Source organism: Somniosus microcephalus, chromosome 27 (assembly GCF_052327205.1).
Source record: "Somniosus microcephalus isolate GS21.2 chromosome 27, FLI_Smic_1.0, whole genome shotgun sequence".
Lineage (NCBI taxonomy): Eukaryota > Metazoa > Chordata > Chondrichthyes > Squaliformes > Somniosidae > Somniosus > Somniosus microcephalus.
The window spans coordinates 6,666,307-6,690,698 of NC_141013.1; the positions used below are offsets into that span (position 1 = coordinate 6,666,307).

General features: G+C 44.0%; 1 protein-coding gene across 4 annotated transcripts in view; it reads right to left on the bottom strand.

The window, feature by feature from the left end:
• Positions 1-6,013: 6,013 nt before the first annotated feature.
• kif23 (kinesin family member 23) overlaps positions 6,014-24,392 on the bottom strand; it is a 53,364-nt gene continuing 34,985 nt past the window's right edge. For 3 of the 4 annotated variants that reach the window (XM_085968431.1, XM_085968430.1, XM_085968433.1), the window contains 6 exons: positions 22,960-23,271; positions 17,676-17,909; positions 17,277-17,368; positions 16,128-16,206; positions 15,889-15,959; positions 6,014-7,957 (listed from right to left, as the gene is read on the bottom strand). In XM_085968431.1, the coding sequence (XP_085824557.1) occupies positions 7,942-7,957; positions 15,889-15,959; positions 16,128-16,206; positions 17,277-17,368; positions 17,676-17,909; positions 22,960-23,271 (804 nt within the window). In that variant the 3' untranslated portion in view covers positions 6,014-7,941. The remainder of the gene's footprint in view (positions 7,958-15,888; positions 15,960-16,127; positions 16,207-17,276; positions 17,369-17,675; positions 17,910-22,959; positions 23,272-24,392) is intronic. The other variant, XM_085968434.1, reaches the window with a different exon arrangement.

Genomic DNA, 24,392 nt, shown 5'->3' on the forward strand with positions numbered 1-24,392 from the left:
GGGACACCAAGGCTCCTGTAACACCCCGATTGTTGCCCTGTCTGAGATCAGCCAACTCACTGCAGACCAGCAGATGCAACACCTGCCCTTTTACCTCCCCCCTCCCCACTGTCCAGGGCCCCAAACACCCCTTCCAGGTGAAACAGCGATTTACTTGTACTTCTTGCAATCTAGTATACTGTATTCGCTGCTCACGATGTGGTCTCCTCTACATTGGGGAGACCAAACGCAGATTGGGTGACCGCTTTGCGGAACACCTCCGTTCAGTCCGTAAGGGTGACCCCGAGCTTCCGGTCGCCTGTCACTTTAATTCACCGCTCCATTCCCACTCTGATCTCTCTGTCCTCGGGCTATTGCATTGTTCCAATGAAGCTCAACGTAAGCTCGAGGAACAGCACCTCATCTTTCGATTAGGCACTTTGCAGCCTGCCGGACTCAACATTGAGTTCAACAATTTCAGATAATTATCCCTGCCCCCATTTTTCATGCAGTATGATTTTGCCATTCCCATTTGCAACATTTTCACAGGATGTTCTTTCAATTCCTTCCTCCCCCGTCTCTGCACCTGCTTAATCTGTTACATCTCCAGCTTTTTCCAGTTCTGATGAAGGGTCCCAGACCTGAAACGTTAACTCAGTTTCTCTCTCCACAGATGCTGCCTGGCCTGCTGAGTATTTCCAGCATTTTCTGTTGTTATTTCAGATTTCCAGCATCCAATATTTTGCTATTGTAAGGTATCAAACTTTGTTGTTTTCTACCTCAGCACCACGCCAGCAGGGGGAGCCCCAAAATGATACCCGACTCCAAGGGTTAAATTACGAGGAGAGATTACATAAATTAGGGGTGTATTCCCTGGAATTTTGAAGGTTAAGGGGTGATCTGATTGAAGTTTTCAGGATATTAAGGGGAACAGATAGGGTCGATAGAGAGAAACTATTTCCGCTGGTTGGGGAGTCTAGGACTAGGGGCCATCGTCTAAAAAGTAGAGCCAGACCTTTCAGGAGTGAAATTAGGAAACACTTCTACACACAGAGGGTGGTAGAAGTTTGGAACTCTCTTCTGCAAACAGCAATTGATGCTAGAGCAATTGTTAATTTTAAATCTGAGATTGATAGCTTTTTGTTAACCAAAGGTATTAAGGAGCAAAGATGGTTATATGGAGTTAGGTCGCAGATCAGCCATGATCTCACTGAATGGCGGAACAGGCTCGAGGGGCTGAATGGCCTCCTCCTGTTCCCCCTTGCTGTATTCAATTAATTCTAATGGACGCACCCAGAGCCCTCGTGTGTTACACGAGCCAGCGTTTGTTTCTTGTTCTGCTCTGCATGATAACGTGTAGCCTGTGTGTGTGTGAAAGCAGAATAACTCCGAACATCTGCGAGATCATGTCAACATCAGCAGTATGTTAACCATCAGGATCAGAGGGACTGCTCACACTCGAGTGGCAGTGAACAACAGCGCCCTCCAGTGTTTGTGTAACATATGCTTTCCATTCATACCCCTCAGAATAGATTTACACCCTTTGTACCAGAGGAAGTTTAAAAAACAAGCTATACAGGGATGAGTGCTACCTCGTGGATTTTAAAGTATTATGTTTTTGATGAGTTTGAAATATGTGATTTTCTTTTTGTACTCCAACCAACATGACTTAAATCTGGCCATTATCACATTGCTGTTTGTGGGAGCTTGCTGTGCGCAATTTGGTTGCTGCGTTTCCTACATTATAACAGTGGCCACACTTCAAAAGTACTTCATTGGCTGTAAAGCGCTTTGGGACGTCCTGAGGCCGTGAAAGGTGCTATATAAATGCAAGTCTCTGAGTGCGATTGCTCGCTTACAGCATTAGGCGCAGGTTTGTGCTGTGAGCCTGTATGTAAGTGGGAACTGGATGGAGACAGCACAGACTCATTTATTGTAGGGACCACTGCAGCTACCAAACCCGCAACCTCCACCACCTAGAAGGGCAATTGCAGCAGGCGCTTGGGAACCCCATCATCTCCCAAGTTCCCCTCTGAGTCACACACCATCCTGACTTGGAAATATATCGGCCAATCCTTCATCGTCGCTGGGTCAAAATCCTGGAACTCCCTCCCTAACAGCACGGCGGGAGCACCTTCACCACACGGACTGCAGCGGTTCAAGGCGGCGGCTCACCACCACCTTCTCGAGGGCAATTAGGGATGGGTAATAAATGCCGGCCTTGCCAGCGACGCCCAGATCCCGAGAATGAATTAAAAAAGAACAGAAAATGTTGAATACTCAGGTGGTCAGACAGCATCTGTGGAGAGAGAAACAGATTTCCAGCATTCGCAGCTTTCTGCTCGTGTGTCCGCACCGACGAGACTTCCGTCCGGACTGAATTTGAACCCAGCTTCCAAAACTGAAAGGCGAACCCACGGAAATCGTTCCATGAAACTACTCATTAATATCGCAGCGTTGTCTTAATATGTGGAAGCAGATATTGCTCTCTCTGATCATGCGGCAGGTTTCCCCAGATACTCAAAATGTTTTTATTCCAACTATTACAGGTGGATCAAGGGGGACTGCGAGAAACGATCATTTAAAAGGTGCCTCGTCAGCATGCTGATTTTTTTTTGCCAGGTTGTTTGGCAAAATGGAAGATGTATTCAGGCAAGTGAATCCTTACCCCAAAGAGCACCTGCAGCTTGATGGGGAAGCTGAACAGGTCAGAAATGCTCAGCTAACAATAATTATCTATTTCTCCTAGACAGTGCGACAGTGCCACCTGCTGCACATTTGCTGCTTTGCACAAAGCGGCAGTGACGAGCATTCCCCGGACTACTTATAAAAGGAATAAGAACATAAGAATAGTGAAGGACTAAAGAAGCCAATTTAGCCCATCAAAGGTCGGCCCTACACCTTAATCTTTCTCCCCACCCCCCCACTGGTTCAAAAACAAAACCGCACCTCATTTCTATTTGCATATATGCAGAAAACCTGCATGCAGTATTGGGCATTTCATGATAACTTGCATTTATATAGCACCTTTACCGCAGTGAAACATCCCAAGACACTTCACAGGAGCGATTATCTCCCACATAAGGAGATATTAGGGCAGGTGACCAAAAGCTTGGTCAAAGAGGTAGGTTTTAAGGAGCGTCTTAAAGGAGGTGTAGAGATTTAGGGAGATATTTCCAGAGCTTAGGGCCCAGGCAGCTGAAAGCACGGCCACCAATGGTGGAGCGATTAAAATCAGGGATGTGCCAGAATTGGAGAACAGATTTCTCAGAGGGTTGTGGGGCTGGAGGAGATTACAGAGATTGCGGAGGGTGGGGGTGGAGTGGTGAGGCCATGGAGGAATTTGAAAACAAAGATGAGAATTTTAAATTCGAGCCAATGTAGGTCAGCGAGAGTTTTGGATGAGAATAGCCACTGTGGCAAGGTATCACGAGGCTGTGTCTGTACCTCTGCAGCTGCACCCAAAACAAGAATCTGGATCTTGAAGAAAATGAGGGGGGGGGGGGGGGGGGGGGGGGGGGGGAGAAAAAAAAGAGGGCTTTTAAAGAACAAAGGCAAACAAAAGTATTTGACCCATCTTAATTTATCCAGCCAAAGATTCTAATGTCCCTCCATTGCAGCATCCAATTATTGCCTACATCACGTGGCTACATTATCTGGTCATTATCACATTACCGTGTGGGAGCTTGCTGTGCGCAAATTGGCTGCTGCGTTTCCTACATAACAGTGACTACACTGGATGTCGTGAAACTCCAGTACGATTTGGACAGGTTGGGTGATTGGGCAGAAACATGGCAAATGCACTATAATGTGGATAAATGTGAGGTTATCCACTTTGGTGGCAAAAACAGGAAGGCAGATTATTATTTGAATGGCAATAGATTGGGAGAAGGGGAAGTGCAGAGAGACCTGGGTGTCCTTGCGCACCAGTCGCTGAAGGTAAGCATGCAGCTGCAGCAGGCAGTTAAGAAGGCAAATGGTATGTTGGCCTTCATAGCGAGAGGATTTGAGTACAGGAGCAAGGATGTCTTGCTGCAGTTGTACAGGGCCTTGGTGAGACCATACCTTGAGTATTGTGCGCAGTTTTGGTCACCTTACCTGAGGAAGGACGTTCTTGCCACGGAGGGAGTGCAGCGAAGATTCACCAGGCTGATACCTGGGATGGCAGGAATGACGTATGAGGAGAGATTGTGTGGATTGGGCTTATACTCACTGGAGTTTAGAAGATTGAGAGGGGATCTCATCGAAACCTATAAAATTCTGTCAGGTCTGGACAGACTAGATGCAGGAAGGATGTTTCTGATGGCCGGGGAGTCCAGAACCAGGGGTCATAGTCTAAGGATAAGGGGTAAGCCATTTAGGACTGAAATGAGGAGGAATTTCTTCACCCAGAGTGGTGAACCTGTGGAATTCTCTACCACAGAGGGCGGTGGAGGCCTGTTCATTAAATATATTCAAGAAAGTTGGATATATTTCTTGAGGCTAAAGGGATCAAGGGATATGGGGAGAAGGCAGGGACAGGGTACTGAATTTGGATGATCAGCCATGATCTCATTGAATGGCGGAGCAGGCTCGAAGGGCCAAATGGCCTACTCCTATCTTCTATGTAAAAGTACTTAATTGGCTGTGAAGTGCTTTGGGTTGAGAGGAGTTCTAGAAATGCAAGTTCTTTCTTTAAACAATTCCAGAGTTTTTGCCTCCACTACTCTATCTGGAAGTTTATTCCGCAGGACCATTCTTGGCATTAAGAAGTTCCTAGTCTGAACCAGTGCCCCCTCAGTCTAATTTGAATTAATATTCCAGGTTAACTTTTTCTATGCCTTTAACAATCTTGTGTATCTGTATAAAAACCTCCTTTCCAAAAGGGGGAAAACCCAAGGCCTAAAAATTTGGTTACCTTGCACCTCAGAGTGCTACTGGGGCAAAAAGCAACTAGTGCCTGGGCGCGGTAGTGCCAACGCCTCCGGTAACCGTTAGCGCCCCACGGCGCATCGCCGCACCTCGCTCACGATCTCCGGTAGCACCCCCAGACTTACTGCCGGATGCCATGTCCGACAGGGTCAGGAGGGGCCTATCTGCGGCCGGGGTGGCGCAAATTAAAGGGGAAGTGCCGGGTGACCATTTTTGTTGCTGGCCGCCTGCCAGCACCTGCCCCCTCTGCGGAGTGCTGGCTGCACTCCGATCCCTGGTGGCCCAGCTGGGCTGTGACTGCGCTAGGCCCCTCCCCCTTAAGGTGAGGAAGGCCTGCAGTACCGCAGCGCGACGTGTCAGAGCGTGGCACTGCGGCATGTAGCGCTGTGATATTCACTCGCAGCGCCACGCCTCCCTCGTGGGGCGCCAGTGAATTTTGGGCGCAGGGGCACTAATTTTTTCGGGGCCCTAAAAGTAGCGTCCCGGCGAAGTGAGCGCCCCAAAGGGGGCGCGACCCAATTTTCTCCCCCTTGCAATCAGCTTTGTAAACCGATGAAATTCAGTCAAAAGCAAAGGCACGAGAAGATATGATGCATGGAGCTTGGCAGAGTGGAGTGAGGGTAGAAAGTACCTGTGAATGTGCGCTTGTTTGTCATACCCATTTGTATTGACATTTCCTGTCAACTGGCAAAAGGTATTAATTAAAATAAAATGTATACAGTAAATGGCAATTCTACCTGCCAAGATAGATTGGCTGAACAAATTGTGTACTCAGTCTTAAACGATCGGTTCTGTGTAAACAGCAATGATTCAGTGTGGTAAAACAGAGCAGAGCGCAGGAATAGCGGAGGATTTGACTGCGGTGAGGTTAAGGTGCCCAAAAATAGAACATTTAAACTTGCCTTAGCTGGCAGCCAATCAAACCAAAGGCAAGAAACCAGGGTTTCTTTCACTCTGGGAAGTGACAGACCATTCATGAATCGCTCTGATCCTGGGAACAGGAAGAGGAAAGTAAGCAGAAAGACTTGGGCGCTGTTTCAGACTCCCATATGGGAAGCGCGGGGTTGGGAAAGGGAAGGAAAAAGGTCACTTTGTCTTCAAAACAGATCCTTGGATACTGGGGTCCATGTTAGATTTTGTTTTTATTTTATATGTGTTGGCGTACTCACATATTATTCTATATACAATAATAGTTTTCTTACAATGACGGTTCTTTTTCTTCAGATAGCTAATCAACAGTCTCAAGGTAGAACAGGGTCCTCAGGTGTGTCCGTATTTTCAATCCACCAAGTTTGAAAACCACTGCTGTAGTCTAGTTGTTTTACTTCTAGTGTCCTGGCTCCAATGTCAATTTCTGCTCCTAACAGCGGCGGTTCAGTGAACCTGTATTTGCCTCATTGGTAAAATTTGTATTAATCTTGTCGCATTAAAGGCTCTCCCCTAGGTCACGCAGTAAGCCAGACGAGCCTCTCCTCCAAAAAAGGGTCCTGGGGTGCAGTTCCACAAGTGCTGGCCGCCCTGTGTTAGCCATTGCGTGTGTCTAGCAGCCTCTTCTGGGCCACGCTTGATCCAGACGTCAATAGCCAGATGCCCCTGAGCAGTTCCCTTGCCCCACTTAAAATGGCAGAATAACTGCAGCCACTCAGAGCGCCATCAATTGAAAACAGATAGGATAGATAAGGGGAACTCAGCAGAAGTGAGATATTATAAACGGGATGGGAGGAGGAAAGAAAAAGGGATCTGTAATATTAAACATAAATGGAGTCTGGCAACTGTCAAAAGAAAGTAGCCCAACTCATTTCAAGTTTACAAAAGATTTAAAAAAAATCAGGGATTTCAATATCCAACGCTGGTTTAATACAGATGGCAGATGATGAATTTAGAGTTGCATATAACTAGAAGTTGGATGCATTCAGTTGGCACTGATGCAGTTAGACATTATACCAACAACCTGCAGAACAAAAAAAGGTTTCTTCAATGTAAGGTTTTGCTTTCAGCACACTGCAGTTGCACAGACCCAGACCAGGAAGCTTGTGGGGCAGCACAAGGCAACGTGTGTACTTTTCACCCACTGGCCGTGCAAACAGAGTCCAAAAACTGCCCATTCCTGCAAAAAAAATCTTCAAACACCAAATGTAACAGCAGACACTTTCTATTCTGCCCAACTTGGTGGAAAGATTCTAGAGACACACACAACTCTGCATATTACTGTATGAACAATTTTAATCAGAAATGAATTTACTACTTATAGTGGAAAGTACATGTAAATAAAATATTCACTTACAAACAGACCGTTTCAGATTAAAACAGGTTGAAGCAAAAATCTATTAGTTTAACTAGTTACCATGTACAGCCCAAGTAAATTCTATTAAAACGATGTCTTACAAAAAGGTTATGGTACAAGAGTACAGAAAGGTGTTGCCGTGATGTTTGCATTTACACACATACAAAAAAGGGGTTCGTTCTAAAGTGCATCGCCTCAACTGAGTAGCAGCAGCTCAAAACACGCATGATGCCAGGGTTTATCCAGGGCTGGGTGATCAACGTAAAATTTTTTTATTTTTATAAATACACATGGCAGGCATTATCCTATTTTTAAAAAAAAATGACAACCAGCAAAAGTGTCACAATAGGATGCTGCGGTCTAAAAGTAGGATTTCCTACTTGCTCTTATGAGACTTCAGCCGATCTATAAATGCAAGTTCTTTCTTTCAGTGATACTGAACATTTGTTCAAAAAGTCTCAAAACAAAAGATCATGATTAATCTACACGGGAAAGGTATAAAATGGTATCCACATGTAACAGGAGCAGGGTGCTCTCACAGTAAAATACATAATTTGTAGGGTGCAATGAAAAGACACCTGAATATCAAATATATACACAAGCCAGCAAAGTTACTATTGTTCCAATTCAAAATGTTTACAGCATTGTTGATATCAAGTTCACCCTAATTTTGCATAGCATTATCTACCCGGCAGTGTTTTTACAACTGTCCGATATTGCTGGGGGGCTTTATTCTGTTGAAGGGAGTTTGAACATGTTTTTGGTATTTACGGCTTTCTGCGTCTGGAAATGAAGGGAGAAAAAAGAAATTAAGATGCCATCTGATGTAAATCATTCAGCAGTGAAGAGGAAGGGTTTTAATTTTTTGATTAAAGTATCCCACCCACTGCCCCAGAGAGCTGCTATCTTGGGTCTTTAAGAACACAAGAAATAGGAGCAGGAGTAGGCCATTCGGCCCCTCAAGCCTGCTCCGCCATTCAGTAAGATCATGGCTGATCATCTGCCTCAACTCCACTTTCCTGCACTATCCCCATATCCCTTGATTCCCTTAATATTCAAAAATCTATCGATCTCTGTCTTGAATATACTCAACGACTAAGCCTCCAGAGTTCTCTGGGGTAGAGAATTCCAAAGATTCACCACCCTCCGAGTGAAGAAATGTCTCGTCTCAGTCTTAAATGGCCGACCCCTTATTCTGAGACTGTGACCACTGGTTCTAGACTCTCCAAGCCAGGGGAAACATCCTCCCTGCATCTACCCTGTCAAGCCCTGTAAGAATTTTGTATGTTTCAATGAGATCACCTCTCATTCTTCTAAACTCTAGACAATATAGGCCTAGTCTACTCAATCTCTCCTCATAGGACAATCCCCCCCATCCCAGGAACCAGTCTGGTGAACCTTCGTTGCACTCCCTCCATGGCAAGTATATCCTTCCTTAGGTAAAGAGACCAAAACTGTACCCAATACTCCAGGTGTGGTCTCACCAGGGCCCTATATAATTGCAGTAAGACGTCTTGGACCCATATTTACTTTCGCTAATCTTTTCCTTTTTACATAACTATAGAAGTTTTTACAGTCTGTTTTTATGTCTCTCGCTAGTTTACTCTCATTTTATTTTCCCCTTCTTTATCAATTTCTTGGTCCTCCTTTGCTGAATTCTAAAATCCTCCCAATCCTCAGGCTTACTACTCTTTTGTGGTGTTTTTTTTTTTTTTTTTTTTTTTTTTTTTTTTTTTGAGGTTCCAACCTCAAAAAACAAAGATTCGTCAAACATGATTTCCCTTTCATAAATCCGTGTTGACTTGGCCCAATCCTATTATTATTTTCTAAGTGCCCTGTTACCATGTCCTTAATAATAGATCCTAGCATTTTCCCGAATACTGATGTCAGGCTAACTGGTCTGTAGTTCCCGGTTTTCTCTCTCCCTCCTTTCTTAAATAGTGGTATTACATTTGCCACCTTCCAATATCTATGGAATTTTGGAAAATGACAACCAATGCATCCACTATCTCTATAGCCACCTCTTAAAACTCTAGAATGTAGGCCATCAGATCCAGGGGATTTATCAGCTTTCAGTCCCATTAATTTCTCCAGGACTATTTTTTTTTAAACTAATACTAATTTCTTTCAGTTCCTCATTCTTGCTAGAGCCTTGGTTCTCCACTATTTCCAGGAAGTTTTTTGCATCTTCTTCCATGAAGACAGACACAAAGTATTTGTTTAATAACTCTGCCAGTTCCTTATTCCCCAATTATAATTTCTCCTGTCTCAGCCTGTAAAGGACCCATATTTACTTTCGCTAATCTTTTCCTTTTTACAGCGAGCACCGAGGCCCGACCAGTTCGGACCAGGGAGCGAGGCGAGGCGGAGCCCGGTATAAAAACCGGCGCGAGCACCGAGGCCCGACCAGTTCGGACCAGGGAGCGAGGTGAGGCGGAGCCCGGTATAAAAACCGGCGCGAGCACCGAGGCCCGACCAGTTCGGACCAGGGAGCGAGGTGAGGCTTACCAACTCAGCAGCGGGGAAGAGAGGTAAAAAGTAATCAGAGTGTGACGTCACCAGGGAGCAGGTAAGTGATTGGTTGGTGAGTATTTCTCTTTTTTTTTTTAACTTTAACTCTGTGGTTTATAGTTGCTAAGGTCTTTCTGGTGTAGCGGGGACTGTTGGTAAACCATACAAGTGCCTTAGAGTTTATCTTTAATTGGTGATAGTGAATTAATTAAAGGGTAAGTCATGCCAAGCAAGCCCAGCCCCGTGTTATGCTCCTCTTGCTCTATGTGGGAATTCAGGGACACTGCCGGTGTCCCTGATGACGTGTGCCAGAAATGCATCCAGCTGCGGCTACTAGCAGACCGCATTGCAGTGCTGGAGCTGCGGATGGGTAGGCTTTGGAGCATTCACGATGCTGAGAGGGTCGTGGATAACACGTTTGATGAGGTGGTCACACCGCAGGTAAGGGCTGCACAGGCAGAAGGGAAATGGGTGACCATCAGGCAGAGCAGTAGAGGCAGGCAGGTAGTGCAGGGGACCCCTGTGGCCATCCCCCTCTCAAACAGGTATACCGATTTGGATACTGTTGAGGGGGATGACTTACCAGAGGAAGGCAGCAGCAGCCAACTTCCCGGCACCAGGTGTGCTTCTGCTGCTCAGGAAGGGAGGAAAAAAGAGTGGGAGAGCAATAGTGGTAGGGGATTCTATCGTAAGGGGAACAGATAGGCGTTTCTGTGGCCGTAGACGTGACTCCAGGATGGTTTGTTGCCTCCCTGGTGCCAGGGTCAAGGATGTCACTGAACGGCTGCAGGGCATTCTGAAGGGGGAGGGTGAACAGTCAGAGGTCGTGGTTCACATTGGGACCAATGACATGGGTAGGAATAGGGATGAGGTCCTGCAGCAAGAATTTAGGGAGCTAGGTAGCAGATTAAAGAGCAGGACCTCAAAGGTTGTAATCTCTGGATTACTCCCGGTGCCACGTGCTAGTGAGTATAGGAATAGGAGGATAGAGCAGATGAATGCGTGGCTAAAGAGTTGGTGCAGGAGGGAGGGCTTTAGTTTCCTGGATCACTGGGCCTGCTTCTGGGGAAGGTGGGACTTGTACAAGTCGGACGGGTTGCACCTGAACCAGAGCGGGACAAATATCCTTGCGGGGAGGTTTGCTAGCACTGTTCGGGGGGGTTTAAACTAAAATGGCAGGGGGTTGGGAATCTGAGCAGGGAGACAGAGGAAAGGGAAGCAGGGATAAAAGCAAAAGATAGGAAGGAGAAAAACAAAAGTGGCAGTCAGAGAAATCAACGGTTTAAATCAAACGTGGCCACAGTAAATAATAATTCTAATAGATCTAAGAGCGTTAAAAAAACAAGCCTGAAGGCTTTGTGTCTTAATGCGAGGAGCATTTGTAATAAGGTGGATGAATTGGCTGCGCAAATAGAAGTAAACAAATACGATTTGGTTGGGATTACGGAAACGTGGCTCAAGGAAGGCCAGGACTGGGAACTCAACATCCAGGGGTATTCGATATTCAGGAAAGATAGGCAAAAAGGAAAGGGAGGTGGGTAGCATTACTGGTTAAAGAAGGGATTAATACAATTGTAATGAAGGATATCAGCTCTGATGATGTGGAATCTGTATGGGTAGAATTGAGAAATACCAAGGGGAAAAAAACGTTAGTGGGAGTGGTTTATAGACCTCCAAACAGTAAGGCGGAGGTTGGGGATGGCATTAAAAGGGAAATTAAAGAAGCGTGCAATAAGGGCACAGCAGTCATCATGGGTGACTTTAATCTACATATAGATTGGGCCAACCAAATTAGTAACAACACTGTGGAGGAGGAATTCCTGGAGTGTGTACGGGATGGTTTCCTGGACCAATATGTCGAGAAACCAACCAGAGATCAGGCCATCTTAGACTGGGTATTATGTAACGAGAAAGGATTAATTAGCAATCTTGTTGTACGAGGCCCCTTGGGTCTGAGCGATCATAATATGATCGAATTCTTCATTAAGATGGAGAATGAAGTAGTTGACTCGGAGACTAGGGTCCTCAATTTAAATAAAGGAAACTATGATGATCTGAGGAGCGAGTTGGGTAGGATTGATTGGGGAATGGCACTCAAAGGGTTGACGGTGGAGAGGCAATGGCAAACATTCAAAGACCGAATGGATGAGCTACAGAATTTGTTCATCCCAGTTTGGTATAAAAACAAAACACAAAGGTGACTCAACCGTGGCTAACAAGGGAAATTAGGGATAGCATAAGATCCAAGGAGACGACATATAAATTGGCCAGAAAAAGCAATAATCCTGAGGATTGGGAGCAGTTTAGGATTCAACAAAGGAGGACAAAGGGATTAATTAAGAAAGGGAAAATAGAATATATGAGAGTAAGCTAGCAGGGAACATAAAAACTGACTGTAAAAGCTTTTATAGATATGTGAAGAGAAAAAGATTGGTGAAGTCAAGCGTAGGTCCCTTACAGTCAGAATCAGGGGAATTTATAATGGGAAACAAAGAAATGGCAGACCTGTGGCGGTACCACTGGTTGTCCCTTACATGGAGACACAATTCCCTTTAACTTACCTTACTCTATGTTTAACTTACCTTTTGGGGCCGTTGCCCTTTTAACTTACCTGTTGGGGCCATTGCCCCTTTAAGACGCGCCCTAGCGCGCTGATGTCACGTCACGTACAACGTGATGTGCGTGCGCCGGCACAGCCCGGCCTAGCGTCTTCGGCCTCAACGGCCAGCCGACGGGAGCGACGCGATCTTCCGCTCCCACGGCAAGCACCGGCACAGTCCGGCCTCCCGACTTCGGCCTCAACGGCCAGCGACGCGCATCACGTGATGCCCTAAGCGCGAACAACGTGATGACGTCACAACACAAACGCGATGACGTCATCACGCTCCCCACAGGACTGCGAACTCAGTCCTCGTGGAGTCCCCGCTGGGACAAGACCTACACCACGGTGCTCCTACAGTCAGCCATCTTACCTGCTGTAATTAGCCTGTTCCTGTAAATAAACAACTTATTTATAGTTCGTCGAAGTCAAACTCTCTTATTTAGTGGCGATCTACACGAATCGCTACAGACCAACTAAATTCATACTTTGGTTCTGTCTTCACAAAGGAGGACACAAATAACCTCCTAGAGATGCCGGGGAACATAGGGCCTGATGAAAGGGTGGAACTGAAAGAAATCAGTATTTGTAGGGAAATGGTTTTAGGAAAATTGATGGGATTGAAGGCCGATAAATCCCCAGGGCCTGATAATCTACATCCCAGGGTACTTAAGGAAGTGGCCCTAGAAATAGTAGATGCATTGCTGGTCATCTTCCAGAACTCGATAGACTCTGGAACAGTACCCATGGATTGGAGGGTAGCTAATGTTACTCCACTATTCAAAAAAGGTGATAGAGAAAAAGCGGGGAATTATAGACCGGTAAGCCTGACATCGGTAGTGGGGAAAATGCTAGAATCTATTATAAAAGATGTAATAGCAGAGCACTTGGTAAGCAGTGACAGGATCGGACGAAGTCAACATGGCTTTACAAAAGGTAAATCATGCTTGACTAATCTACTGGAATTTTTTGAGGATGTAACTGGTAAAATAGATAAGGGAGAGCCAGTGGATGTGGTGTATTTGGACTTTCAGAAGGCTTTCGATAAGGTCCCACATAAGAGATTAGCGTGCAAAATTAAGGCACATGGGATTGGGGGCAAGGTATTGACTTGGATAGAGAACTGGTTGGCGGACAGAAAGCAAAGAGTTGGAATAAACGGGTCGTTTTCCAAGTGGCAGGCAGTGACTAGTGGGGTACCGCAAGGATCGGTCCTAGGACCCCAGCTGTTCACAATATATATTAATGATCTGGACGAGGGAATTGGATGTAATATCTCCAAATTTGCAGATGACACAAAGCTGGGTGGGAGGGTAAGCTGTGAGGAGGATGTCGTGAAACTCCAGTACGATTTGGACAGAAACATGGCAAATGCACTATAATGTGGATAAATGTGAGGTTATCCACTTTGGTGGCAAAAACAGGAAGGCAGATTATTATTTGAATGGCAATAGATTGGGAGAAGGGGAAGTGCAAAGAGACCTGGGTGTCCTTGTGCACCAGTCGCTGAAGGTAAGTATGCAGGTGCAGCAGGCAGTTAAGAAGGCAAATGGTATGTTGGCCTTCGTAGCAAGAGGGTTCGAGTACAGGAACAAGGATGTCTTGCTACAGTTGTTCAGGGCCTTGGTGAGACCGCACCTTGAATATTGTGTGCAGTTTTGGTCGCCTTACCTGAGGAAGGACATTCTTGCCATGGAAGGACTGCAGCGAAGATTCACCAGGCTGATACCTGGGATGGCAGGAATGACGTATGAGGAGAGATTGTGTCGATTGGGCTTTTACTCATTGAAGTTTAGAAGATTGAGAGGGGATCTCATCGAAACCTATAAAATTCTGTCAGGCCTGGACAGACTAGATGCAGGAAGGATGTTTATGATGGCCGGGGAGTCCAGAACCAGGGGTCATAGTCTAAGGATAAGGGGTAAGCCATTTAGGACTGAAATGAGGAGGAATTTCTTCACCCAGAGAGTGGTGAACCTGTGGAATTCTCTGCCACAGAGGGCGGTGGAGGCCAGTTCATTAAATATATTCAAAAAAGAGTTGGATATATTTCTTAAGGCTAAAGGGATCAAGGGATATGGGGAGAAGGCAGGGACAGGGTACTGAATTTGGATGATCAGCCATGATCTCATTGAATGGCGGAGCAGGCTCGAAGGGCCGAATGGCCTACTCCTGCTCCTATCTTCTATGTTTACATACCTATAGAAGCTTTTACAGTCTGTTCTCATGTCTCTCACTAGTTTACTCGCATTCTATTTTCCCCTTCTTTATCAATTTCTTGGCCCTCCTTTGCTGAATTCTAAAATCCTCCCAATCCTCAGGCTTACTATTTTTGGCAGCATTATAAGCCTCTTCCTTTGATCTAATACTATGTTTAACTTCTCGTTAGCCACAGTTGAACCACTTTTCCTGTGGGGATTTTTGTGCCTTAAAAGGAATGTATATTTGTTGTAAATTATGTATTAATTCTTTAAATGCTAGCCATTGCTTGTATACCGTCATACTTTTTTATGTAGTTTCTCAATCTACCTTAGCCAATTTGCCCCTCATACCTACGTAGTTTGCTTTGTTTAGATTTAAGACCCTAGTTTCAGACTTAACTAAAATCACTTTCAAACTCAATATAAAATTCTATATTGTGGTCACTCTTCCCTAAAGGCCCCTTTCTAAAGGTCTTTCCAGACCACTCTGCTGGCACCACTGGTAACAAACAGCCACCTCTGAACCCCAATTGGCTGAAGTCACAGCCTGCTCAGGTAGGAGCGTATGCTTTAAGAACACTAGGAGCTGAAGTTGGCCATACGGCCGCTCGAGCCTGCTCCGCCATTCAATACGATCATGGCTGATCTTTGACCTCAACTCCACTTTCCTGCCCGATCCCCATAATCCCTCGATTCCCCTAGAGTCCAAAAATCTATCGCTCTCAGCCTTGAATATACTCAATGATTCAGCATCCATAGCTCTCTGGGATAGAGAATTCCAAAGATTCACAACTCTCTGAATGAAGGAATTCCTCCTCCTCCTCAAGGCCAACCCCTTATCCTGAGACTATGCCCTAGTTCTAGATTCTCCAGCCAGGGGAAACAACCTCTCAGCATCTACCCAGTCAATCTCTCTCAATCTTATGTTTCAATGAGATCACCTCTCATTCTTCTAAACGCCAGAGTGTATAGGCCCAAACTACCCAATCTCTCCTCATAGGACAACCCTCTCATCCCAGGGATCAATCTAGTGATCCTTCGTTGCACCGTCTCCAAGGCAAGTCTGTCCTTCCTCAGACAAGGAGACCAAAACTGTAGTGTGTACTCCGGGTGTGGTCTCATCTTTGACCATTAGCAAAAAAAAAAAGCCTCTGCAGATAGGCCATTCCTTCCAGAGGTTTGAACACTTGAGCTAAACAGAGAGTGTGGGTCATTCTGCAGACGACCAGAGGAACTAGGGCTCCACCCACTGAGATAATTTGCTGACCATCTCAAACTGGAATTGCATTTCAGCAGCAACTTTAACAATTCAGGACTGGCGACCTGCAAAATACTCAAGTGCCGAGACAATCGGAATAAAATTCAACGTGGGAAATCAAAGTAAAGCAGAATAGGAGACGTACTTTGGTTGAGCATGATGCTGATATCCAGGTCCAAAGCTGCTTCCTGCCCTCATTTCAACAGCAACAGAACACTGGAAAAACAGAATATCACAAGTTGAAATAGCAGTGTTGCTGGTCTTATTCATATTAGCTTTGATAAAAAGCAGTCAAAAATTAGCAGAGGAATTGAGGGGAAGAAATAGTTGAGGAAGCTCCCTCCACTTGCCTTAATCTTTAATGTTAAAAATACAGGTCCTTACCCTCGTCTCCACATCTGTCCATTCAGATTCTGTCGTCTCCTCTTGTTGAGGGGGTGCGGATTGTGAAGACCTACGTTTTCTAATAAATGAAGAGATAAAAAATATTAAAGGCGAGTAACATTCTCCAAGATTGCTGCACTGGCAGGAATAGAGTGTGTCTTGGGTCTACAGCTTTCTGGGACTAAGGGGTTGGAGTTCCCACCATGGTAATGTGCTACATGTCATCAGGGTAAGGATATCATGTGATGTAACCAATCCTGTGTAGACCAGTTGACTACCAAGCTGGCTAGGTCCATTACCTCATGCACGAAGATAGGTCCATGCACGTTCTTCTATTGAAAGGGAAGGTACTGGAGACTGTGGTAAATGATGGGGTGCATCAAGTATAGGGGCCAGAGACCAGTGGAACCAAGCAGAACTTTTGAAAGAACAAAACAATCAAGCCAACAAACAGAACAGTTTTTTAAAAAAAGGGCAGAAAGACTCTTAATCAACTGAACCCACATCTACTGACTCCGCTAACTACACGTGGGAGCACTTTTACCGACTGCAGGTGAAGATAGTCAGAGGTTTTGGTAAAGAGCGATTTGATTGTCTAGACACAAAAGGCTTCAAAAGGGTGGCTCAGCCCAACCGTACACAAGAGTCAATTCCACCTACAATTACTCACCAAGAGTAAATCCGTTATCAGTTTATTTCAACCACACATTAAATTCATTATTCACCAAGTATCTTCACTGTTCCAGTTGTTTTTTTCCCCTTAAAATCAACACTTGCTATTTTCAATTTAAAAATTATTTAATTAACCAAAATGGTTTCAATGTTTAAAATGCTAAAAGTTATCTTTCTCTTAAAAATAATGTGGTCTAAAACATGCACGATGCTCATTTTATATCTTGCCAAGGACAAATACAAACATGCACATTAAACGGTTCGCACTCAGATTACAAATGGGTACACACTTGCCCAGGACACTCCCAAACATAAAGTTAAGGTATTGTAATCCATTCAAAATTGTTTTTTTTAATAAGACATGTTATTGGGCATTAAGTGAGCTTACACCATTCTCCCCACAACTAAATCTGTGCATGCAAATTTAAGCCAATCTCTCAAAACTCATTTAATTAAACCCTGCTCCACAATACATACCTAGTTGTACCAGTGGGGGACTCTTGTGTTAATCTCTCAATATCCGTGAACTGGACTGCCTGCCCACCGCCCCTAGTCTTGAACACTTCTCCCTATGAATGAAAAAATTATGCACCAATTACCAGCAAGACAACACATTGGAGTTTCAAATACTATTTACTACAAGAAAAGGTTTGAAAAATGTACGTTTTATATTGTGTATAAGAAAATTGGATCCAAAACAGTTACCTGTCTCACTGAAACCATTATCACTTTTACCTACAAACTTATTTGAACACATTACAGTATTTGAAGTAAAAACAAGAAAGGCTATTAACACGGGAATAGTTTGGTATAGTAAGCATGCTAAAATGAAGAATGATGGCATTTACTGGATTTCTCTGCAATGTTGTTCATTACCTTGATGAGCTTGGTCTCAATCTCCCCATCCGATGCAAGCTCCTGGTGTGTTAAAATGTACTTGTCACACTTAGCCAGAGCTTTTTCATTTGGCACGGCCACTGTGATGGCATTGGGAATGTGTGGCTGTAGGACAGTGTCTATTTCCACGCTACCAACTGGCTTATGGTCTACCCATCGTTCCCCACCCGCTGAGCGTGATCGTCTGTGGCGTAGGCGAACAGGTGGTGCATTCTAAGCAGATTGAAACAGTAATCAACAGAAATTGTAATCAGAGATTCCTAATTAGAGGATCCCTTAAAGAACAGATTTGATTGAGCAAAAATAATTCAAAAGGAAAACAGCTTCAAAAGGAAAACAGCTTATCAGCAGTATTCTTTTCTGCCAAATCACATTGGTCTTATTAATAAGAACAAATTCAACATATATTTTAATTTAAAACCTATGCCTTGCTAGAAAATAACCTGGCAAAAACCAGAATTGCACAGTTGAATGATAATAGGTTAGGAGCGTCCGAATGTTTAAAAAAAAAATAAGCACTGTTTTCCGATTTCATTTGCAAACTGCAAATACCATGGTAAAACTTCAACATAAAGAGTTATTGAATTTAGAATACACCTTTACCCCCAAATCAATTGTTTGGTTAACTAGCTTGAAAAGACTTCAGCTAGGTTATGTTAATAGCCAACTGCAGGTTAGGAAAAGGACGCTACAGATATGCAAAGCAAGCCACCATGCACCACAAGCAGAACAAGGCTCTCAAGCACAGTAATGCTACCACATGAAAGAGCATTTCTCAGAGTATAGGCAGAGGAACCATGCTACAAGACCTTAAGACAGTTAGTAGCATACACACAGACACAGACGGTACCCATTATCCAACTTTACATCTCCAATTGTATTTGTGCCAAAAAAAAAACAAGTATATATTTACGAAAAACAAACATGCACATCTCCGATGGATAGAATAAGAGAATTTATAGTTAAACAAAGCGCAAGATGAAAGCAGGTTTGGTTACTAGTGCATGCCAAGAATCATGCTCGTCGCACTAAGACTCCCAAATCCCATTTTTTTGTATATCTGAGTTACAAGCGGTTGCTTCTGCAAGAAGGAAGATAAAGAGAGGAGCAGCAGGCATTCAAACAGATTGTTTTTCTCCTTTTGGCATCAACCATCATAGAACAAAAAAGTGTATAAACATGCACTGGAGGGCAACAGAACAGGATCTTTAGTTCACATGGATTAGGTTAAATCACAAGGGAGGTAATGATCAGTCACCCAAAAGGAAAAACAGTCCCATTGCCCTTCATTATAATTCTCAAAATAATTGTAACATGCAAGCACTTATTCACATTAGTAAAAAAATGTACATAAGCAATGTCCTGTTTTGAGAGGTGATTGGGCATCAGCATGAAAGTTTATTCAGGGCACTAAATATTAATGCCATCTCAGCATTAAACACTGCAGTATTTGGCCAGACTCAGATCACTAGTGTAACTTAATCCATTGGCCAGATTTTAAAATTTGGAATAAAATTGAAAAGTTGCACGTCAAGTTAAACATGTCACTGGTGTCAAAATAGCACTTGCATGCTGGCTAGTGACATCGCTATTCTTTTTCGAAAGAAGTAGACATGTAAGTACCTTATTTCTAATCAGCAATATTTAAAAGCTGAAGCCTTTAAGCCCAAGAAAGAAAGCTATATACCCACACATCTCGAGAGGCACCATACTTCAACAAGTCTTGCATCAAACCAATGGGTTTTTCCACTCCACTTAAGCACACTAGCCACCACTCTAATGTGCCAAGGATTGAAAGTACAGCCCCACTATTTTCTTCTCTTTATAGATCAACTCTTCCTTCCAATTCTTTCTCGCCTCAAGGTCTGGCTTCTTGGTGGGATATTGGTCCATGAGCACCAGAGCCTCATGTCATCAGCCAATTCCACCATGGTAGAATCACAGCAGAGACCAAAGCCTGTTCTCACCTGATGTCTTACACCCACTGGATAGCAATCAGGAGTAGGAGGGAACCCCTGATGATGCTCCTCTTCTGACTCAAGAGGATGGCTTTAATGCTGCTGTGACTCCAGGTAACTAGACAGACTAAAAATCCAACCCGACATCTTCTGCTCTGCATCGTGCATTTACCAACCGAGGGCAACACAGTCTGGGGGAAGGAGGCATGCCATCATTCAGAATAGATTACATTGCTAAATAACTCCATCTAATCACACCACAAAACAGGTGGCTTGGAAACAGAATTTGACTGAATACTAACATTGGTTCCACTGCAAAAACACACACACCACGTCAGATAGCAAGGTCTTCAGCTTCTCCAGAAGAAACTCCAGGTATAATTGTATGTGGAACAGAGTGTTATTATTAAATAGTATCCGTGATACAAGCCAGAATACCCAACAGCACTTTGTTTTTTTGCTTCTCTTCTTCCTCCACAGAATCTTCCAGGTCTCGTCCTACACACCCACATTCCCCGTCCCCAGGGGCGGGAGGATCCACAACTCCATCTTCCCACAACTGTGCACCAATCGTTACACCACAAAAGGAACGGAGTAACTGCCAGAACTTGGGGCCAACCGTGCTAGCTGACTTGAAGCTTTGGTAACTGCCCCTTGCTGTAGTTCACCTGACCCAAGAAATAGCTGCTAGTGTGCGGAGGATTACTCCTAAATTACCAGCTGGATACCAAAAATTAAACCATTCCTTTTAAAAATAAGCAATAAAATGTGTGGGTATACAAGAATTGTAAAACAAAACAATGTTTGCAACACACCATCTACAGCAGAAGCAAGAAACTTCTCAGCACTAATATGAAGCTTCATACATACACATCTGTATAGATATACAGATGCTGATAGGAGTATGCCAATGTAAGCCTCTTCTATTGCTCCAGTAAGTTTATTGCACATGTCAAAACTAAACTTTAAAAGGCATTTTCAATTCAAATACAGCAACCAACTTAAAGATTTAAATTAGAGATTGCTGTGGCCTTTTAACAGTTATCTGTGCCTTGGAGCATTCATCTAGTTGCACAGGTGACGCACAACTGCGAATCTGACAATCATGGCGGTTAAAACTGCAAACACAAAACATAAGCAGAACTACATAAGCAGCACCACAGGTTGCTCGTTGTCTGCACCAATAACAAATAGACATTCTCGAAAAACATTTAGCATTTGCCCCATATTCAGTGGCTTCAAACTTTCTAACTTACCCTTCCAGGCTGTAATTTAATAAGTGGGCACTGATCTTCTAAACTGCATCTCGCCCTCTTAAGAGATTTGTTACATTTGCACAAGGGTATTACTGTAACAGTAAATTGACAGATCCCTTTCTGTAAAAGGAGCACTCTGCCTTCTCCCTTAAAAATTAAAGCATTAACAATATTTGCTTCGAAATGCTCCAGCACTGCTTACGTTGTAAGTCAATAATTCTAAATTCGGATCATACAAGACAGCTGCTAAGAACTAGAAATTTAAGATTTAATGATATGATGATCCCAGTCTGTTGCAGCATTACGTGCACGACGAGGTAGGAGGCAGGTTCCCTTCCCTATACCAAGAGGTCGGGCACTTACTCTTAAGTTGCAGGGGGTGGCGAGGGGGGTAGTTGGGAGGATTGTCCCCCCCCCCAACTCCTTTCATATACTTTCTAGAAGCCAGCTCAGAGCAGCATTAAAGTGCTTAAGTTGGTCACCCAGTGTTGGCTGCAGTTGATGGATAGCCAGAAGGAAAAACAAAAGATGGTGGATCTTTAAAGAAAAAAAGGGACACAGTACAGGCACACTCCAACTCGTGTGAAATTGGGATTTTCCTAAAAACAGATTACTTGTCCTTAACAAAGGAATGATGAGACGAGACGGAGATTTTTTTTTAAACATTTCAAACTTCTAAAGCTTAACCAGCTCAAAGAGATTCGTTTAGCCCTTACAAACAGGTTTTCAGCTTCAAGGATATCCCCAAGCATCAGAACAGTCATACTTAATGTCCTCTTGCATCCAAGTTAAATTTAGCATTAATAATACACAATAGGCTTGCCTTATTTACTGCAAATATAAAACGCCCCAAATACATTCAAGAGACTGTCTCTTGATTAGTCAAGCTGAGCTGGACTTACCACTCAAAATTCTACAACTCATAAGGGGGGGAAAGTGGACCTGACAAGGTGTTACGTTAATGGGACAAAGGCCAGGAATCAAGGAAACACCGCTAAAAATTTGCAGCTGCAGTTTTCTGGAAAGTGCTCTAGCTAGTAACATTTTTCTTCTAATCATCTGTTAAGTATAGTTGTACCTCGTGAACCAACCATTTTCAATAATAAGCACTCCTGATTGGTGAACATAACAAGCAACCAGACACAGCTCCTTCCAGCAAGGAGTCGCACAGCAGAGCATGGCATGCACACGAAAGAATGTAATCAACATTCCGTGGATACTGGCCACTAGTGAAGCTAACTTCCTCTGCCAATGACAGAACACATTCTTTCCACTCCCAGATATCATTTTAGGTGGCTGCAAAGTTAAGCCATGACTCACGTTGTGTGTATCTGGGTAGACAACCAGCAAATAACTATGAATTAAAAGCCTCATGTACAGCACACTTCCTGTAAATGTCACACTTACTCCAACACACATTAACGCATCAATTCTTACAAAACTGCGGTGAAGGTACAGTTACCAGTATTTCCACAGAGTTAAGAAAAAATGCAACGTTCAAACCAGTTTAACAATCCATGATCTGCTTTCTCCCCAAGTTCTACCTATTAATGAGTTACTAACTATAGTAATTCTCATTCCCTGCAACATGGGAGATACAAAGCTGTATCTATTTAGTATATTAAAAATCTTACATATGCACACATTTCTCGTCAGCTTTTTTCTATTACAAATTCCTATGCCCAAATTTAGAAATGGAAATTTCCTATGTAAACTTGTCACATTGTAAAGACATCCCCCTACCAGTGGTGGCGCTGCAACATCTCCACTGTGGGAGGGTGGAATTACTTATGAATATGGAGATAGACATTTATTAATGGGGAATTTGGTAGGAAGTGTATTCAAGCAAGATTTCTACATCAAAATAGATAAACATAACTTAGTCGATCTCCCATGATGTTGTTCAAAGAGTCTGAGGATACACTGTTTGATAACATTCCTAAATGTGTGATGGGAAGTGTGACACTTACAGAAGTGTTTTTTTGCTAGCCACTATCTCTTAAACTGTATGCACAATCTTTCTCTCCCATTGCAAAATGCTTCACTAACCCTCTGAGGTCCATCCCGGTCTACTTCGGTTTCTCTTCTATAGCTGTTGATTTTGCAGCCGCCCAACTTGTTCACTCCCTGCCTTCTCTCTTGGAAGTTGAAGTCCCTAACTGGTGGAGTCTCCAGCAGTCTATGCTTAGTCTTGGGCAACGCACTACCATGTCTGTTCCGGTCTGGAGTTTTCTGCTCCCATTCGGAGACGCAAGAGGCCACAGAAATGCTGCTGCAGGAGTTTGAGCGCCTATGCAGCTGTGGCCCAGATACTGGGCCGTGCTGGGTAATGGCTAGGGGTAGTACAGTGTTACCAGGAAACTATGGAAATAGGATGAACAATTAGAAAGAGAGAGCATGCAATGTCTAAAGCAATTTTTACATAAAACGATCAGCTTTCTCCCACTATGTAATAATTACTAACGACAGTAATTTCAGTCCTATTTTTTCTTCCAGTTCTCATCTTCTGCTAAAAAGTACCAATTCTCACTGGGGTGTGGCTCCAATAGTATCAGCCACCCTCTGGTACCATTGCGAGTACTGTTCTTCATGCGGGACCCAAGACAACAGCCGTCAGGTTATTTGACTGTGGAAGGAACAGGGAGAGGCAATATACACTTAACGACACAGTTTTCAAGAGTGTGCAGGGACAGAGGGACCTGGAAGTTAATGTGCATATATCCCTGAAGGTGGCAGGACATATTGAGAGAGTGGTTAGCAAAGCATATGGGATCTTGGGCTTCATAAAATAGAGGTATTGAGTACAAAAGTAGAGAAGTTATGCTGAACCTTTATAAACGCTGGTTAGGCCACAACTGGAGTATTGCGTCCAGTTCTGGTCACCCCATTTTAGGAAGGATGTGAAGGCCCTCGAGAGGGTGCAGAGATTTACCAGAATGGCTCCGGGGATGGGGGATCTTAGCTACAAGGACAGGTTGGAGAAACTGAATTTGTTTTCATTAGAGCAAAGGAGGTTGAGGGGTGATTTGATAGAGATGTACAAGAATTTGACAGGTTTGGATAGGCTAGACGGGGAAAGGCTGTTCCCACTAGTTGATGGTACAAGGACTAGGGGACACAGATTTAAGGTGTTGGGTAAGAGATACAGGGGGGACGTGAGGAAAAACTTTTTTACGCAGCGAGTGGTGATGACCTGGAATTCGCTGCCGACGGAAGTGGAGACACTCAATGTTTTCAAAGGGAGACGGGATAGGCACTTGAGGGAAATAAACTTACAGGGCTGCGGGGATAGAGCGGGGTAGTGGGACTGACTGGATTGCTCTACAGAGAGCTGGCACCAACTCGATGGGCCGAAAGGCCTCCTTCTGTGCCGTTATGACTGTGACTCTAAGGCATCACTGTCAAACCTTGATCTTAACTGGTTAACCGGAGACAGCCACATGTCCACTTTCCAGCAGTCACTGGAGTTCCTTTTCATTACT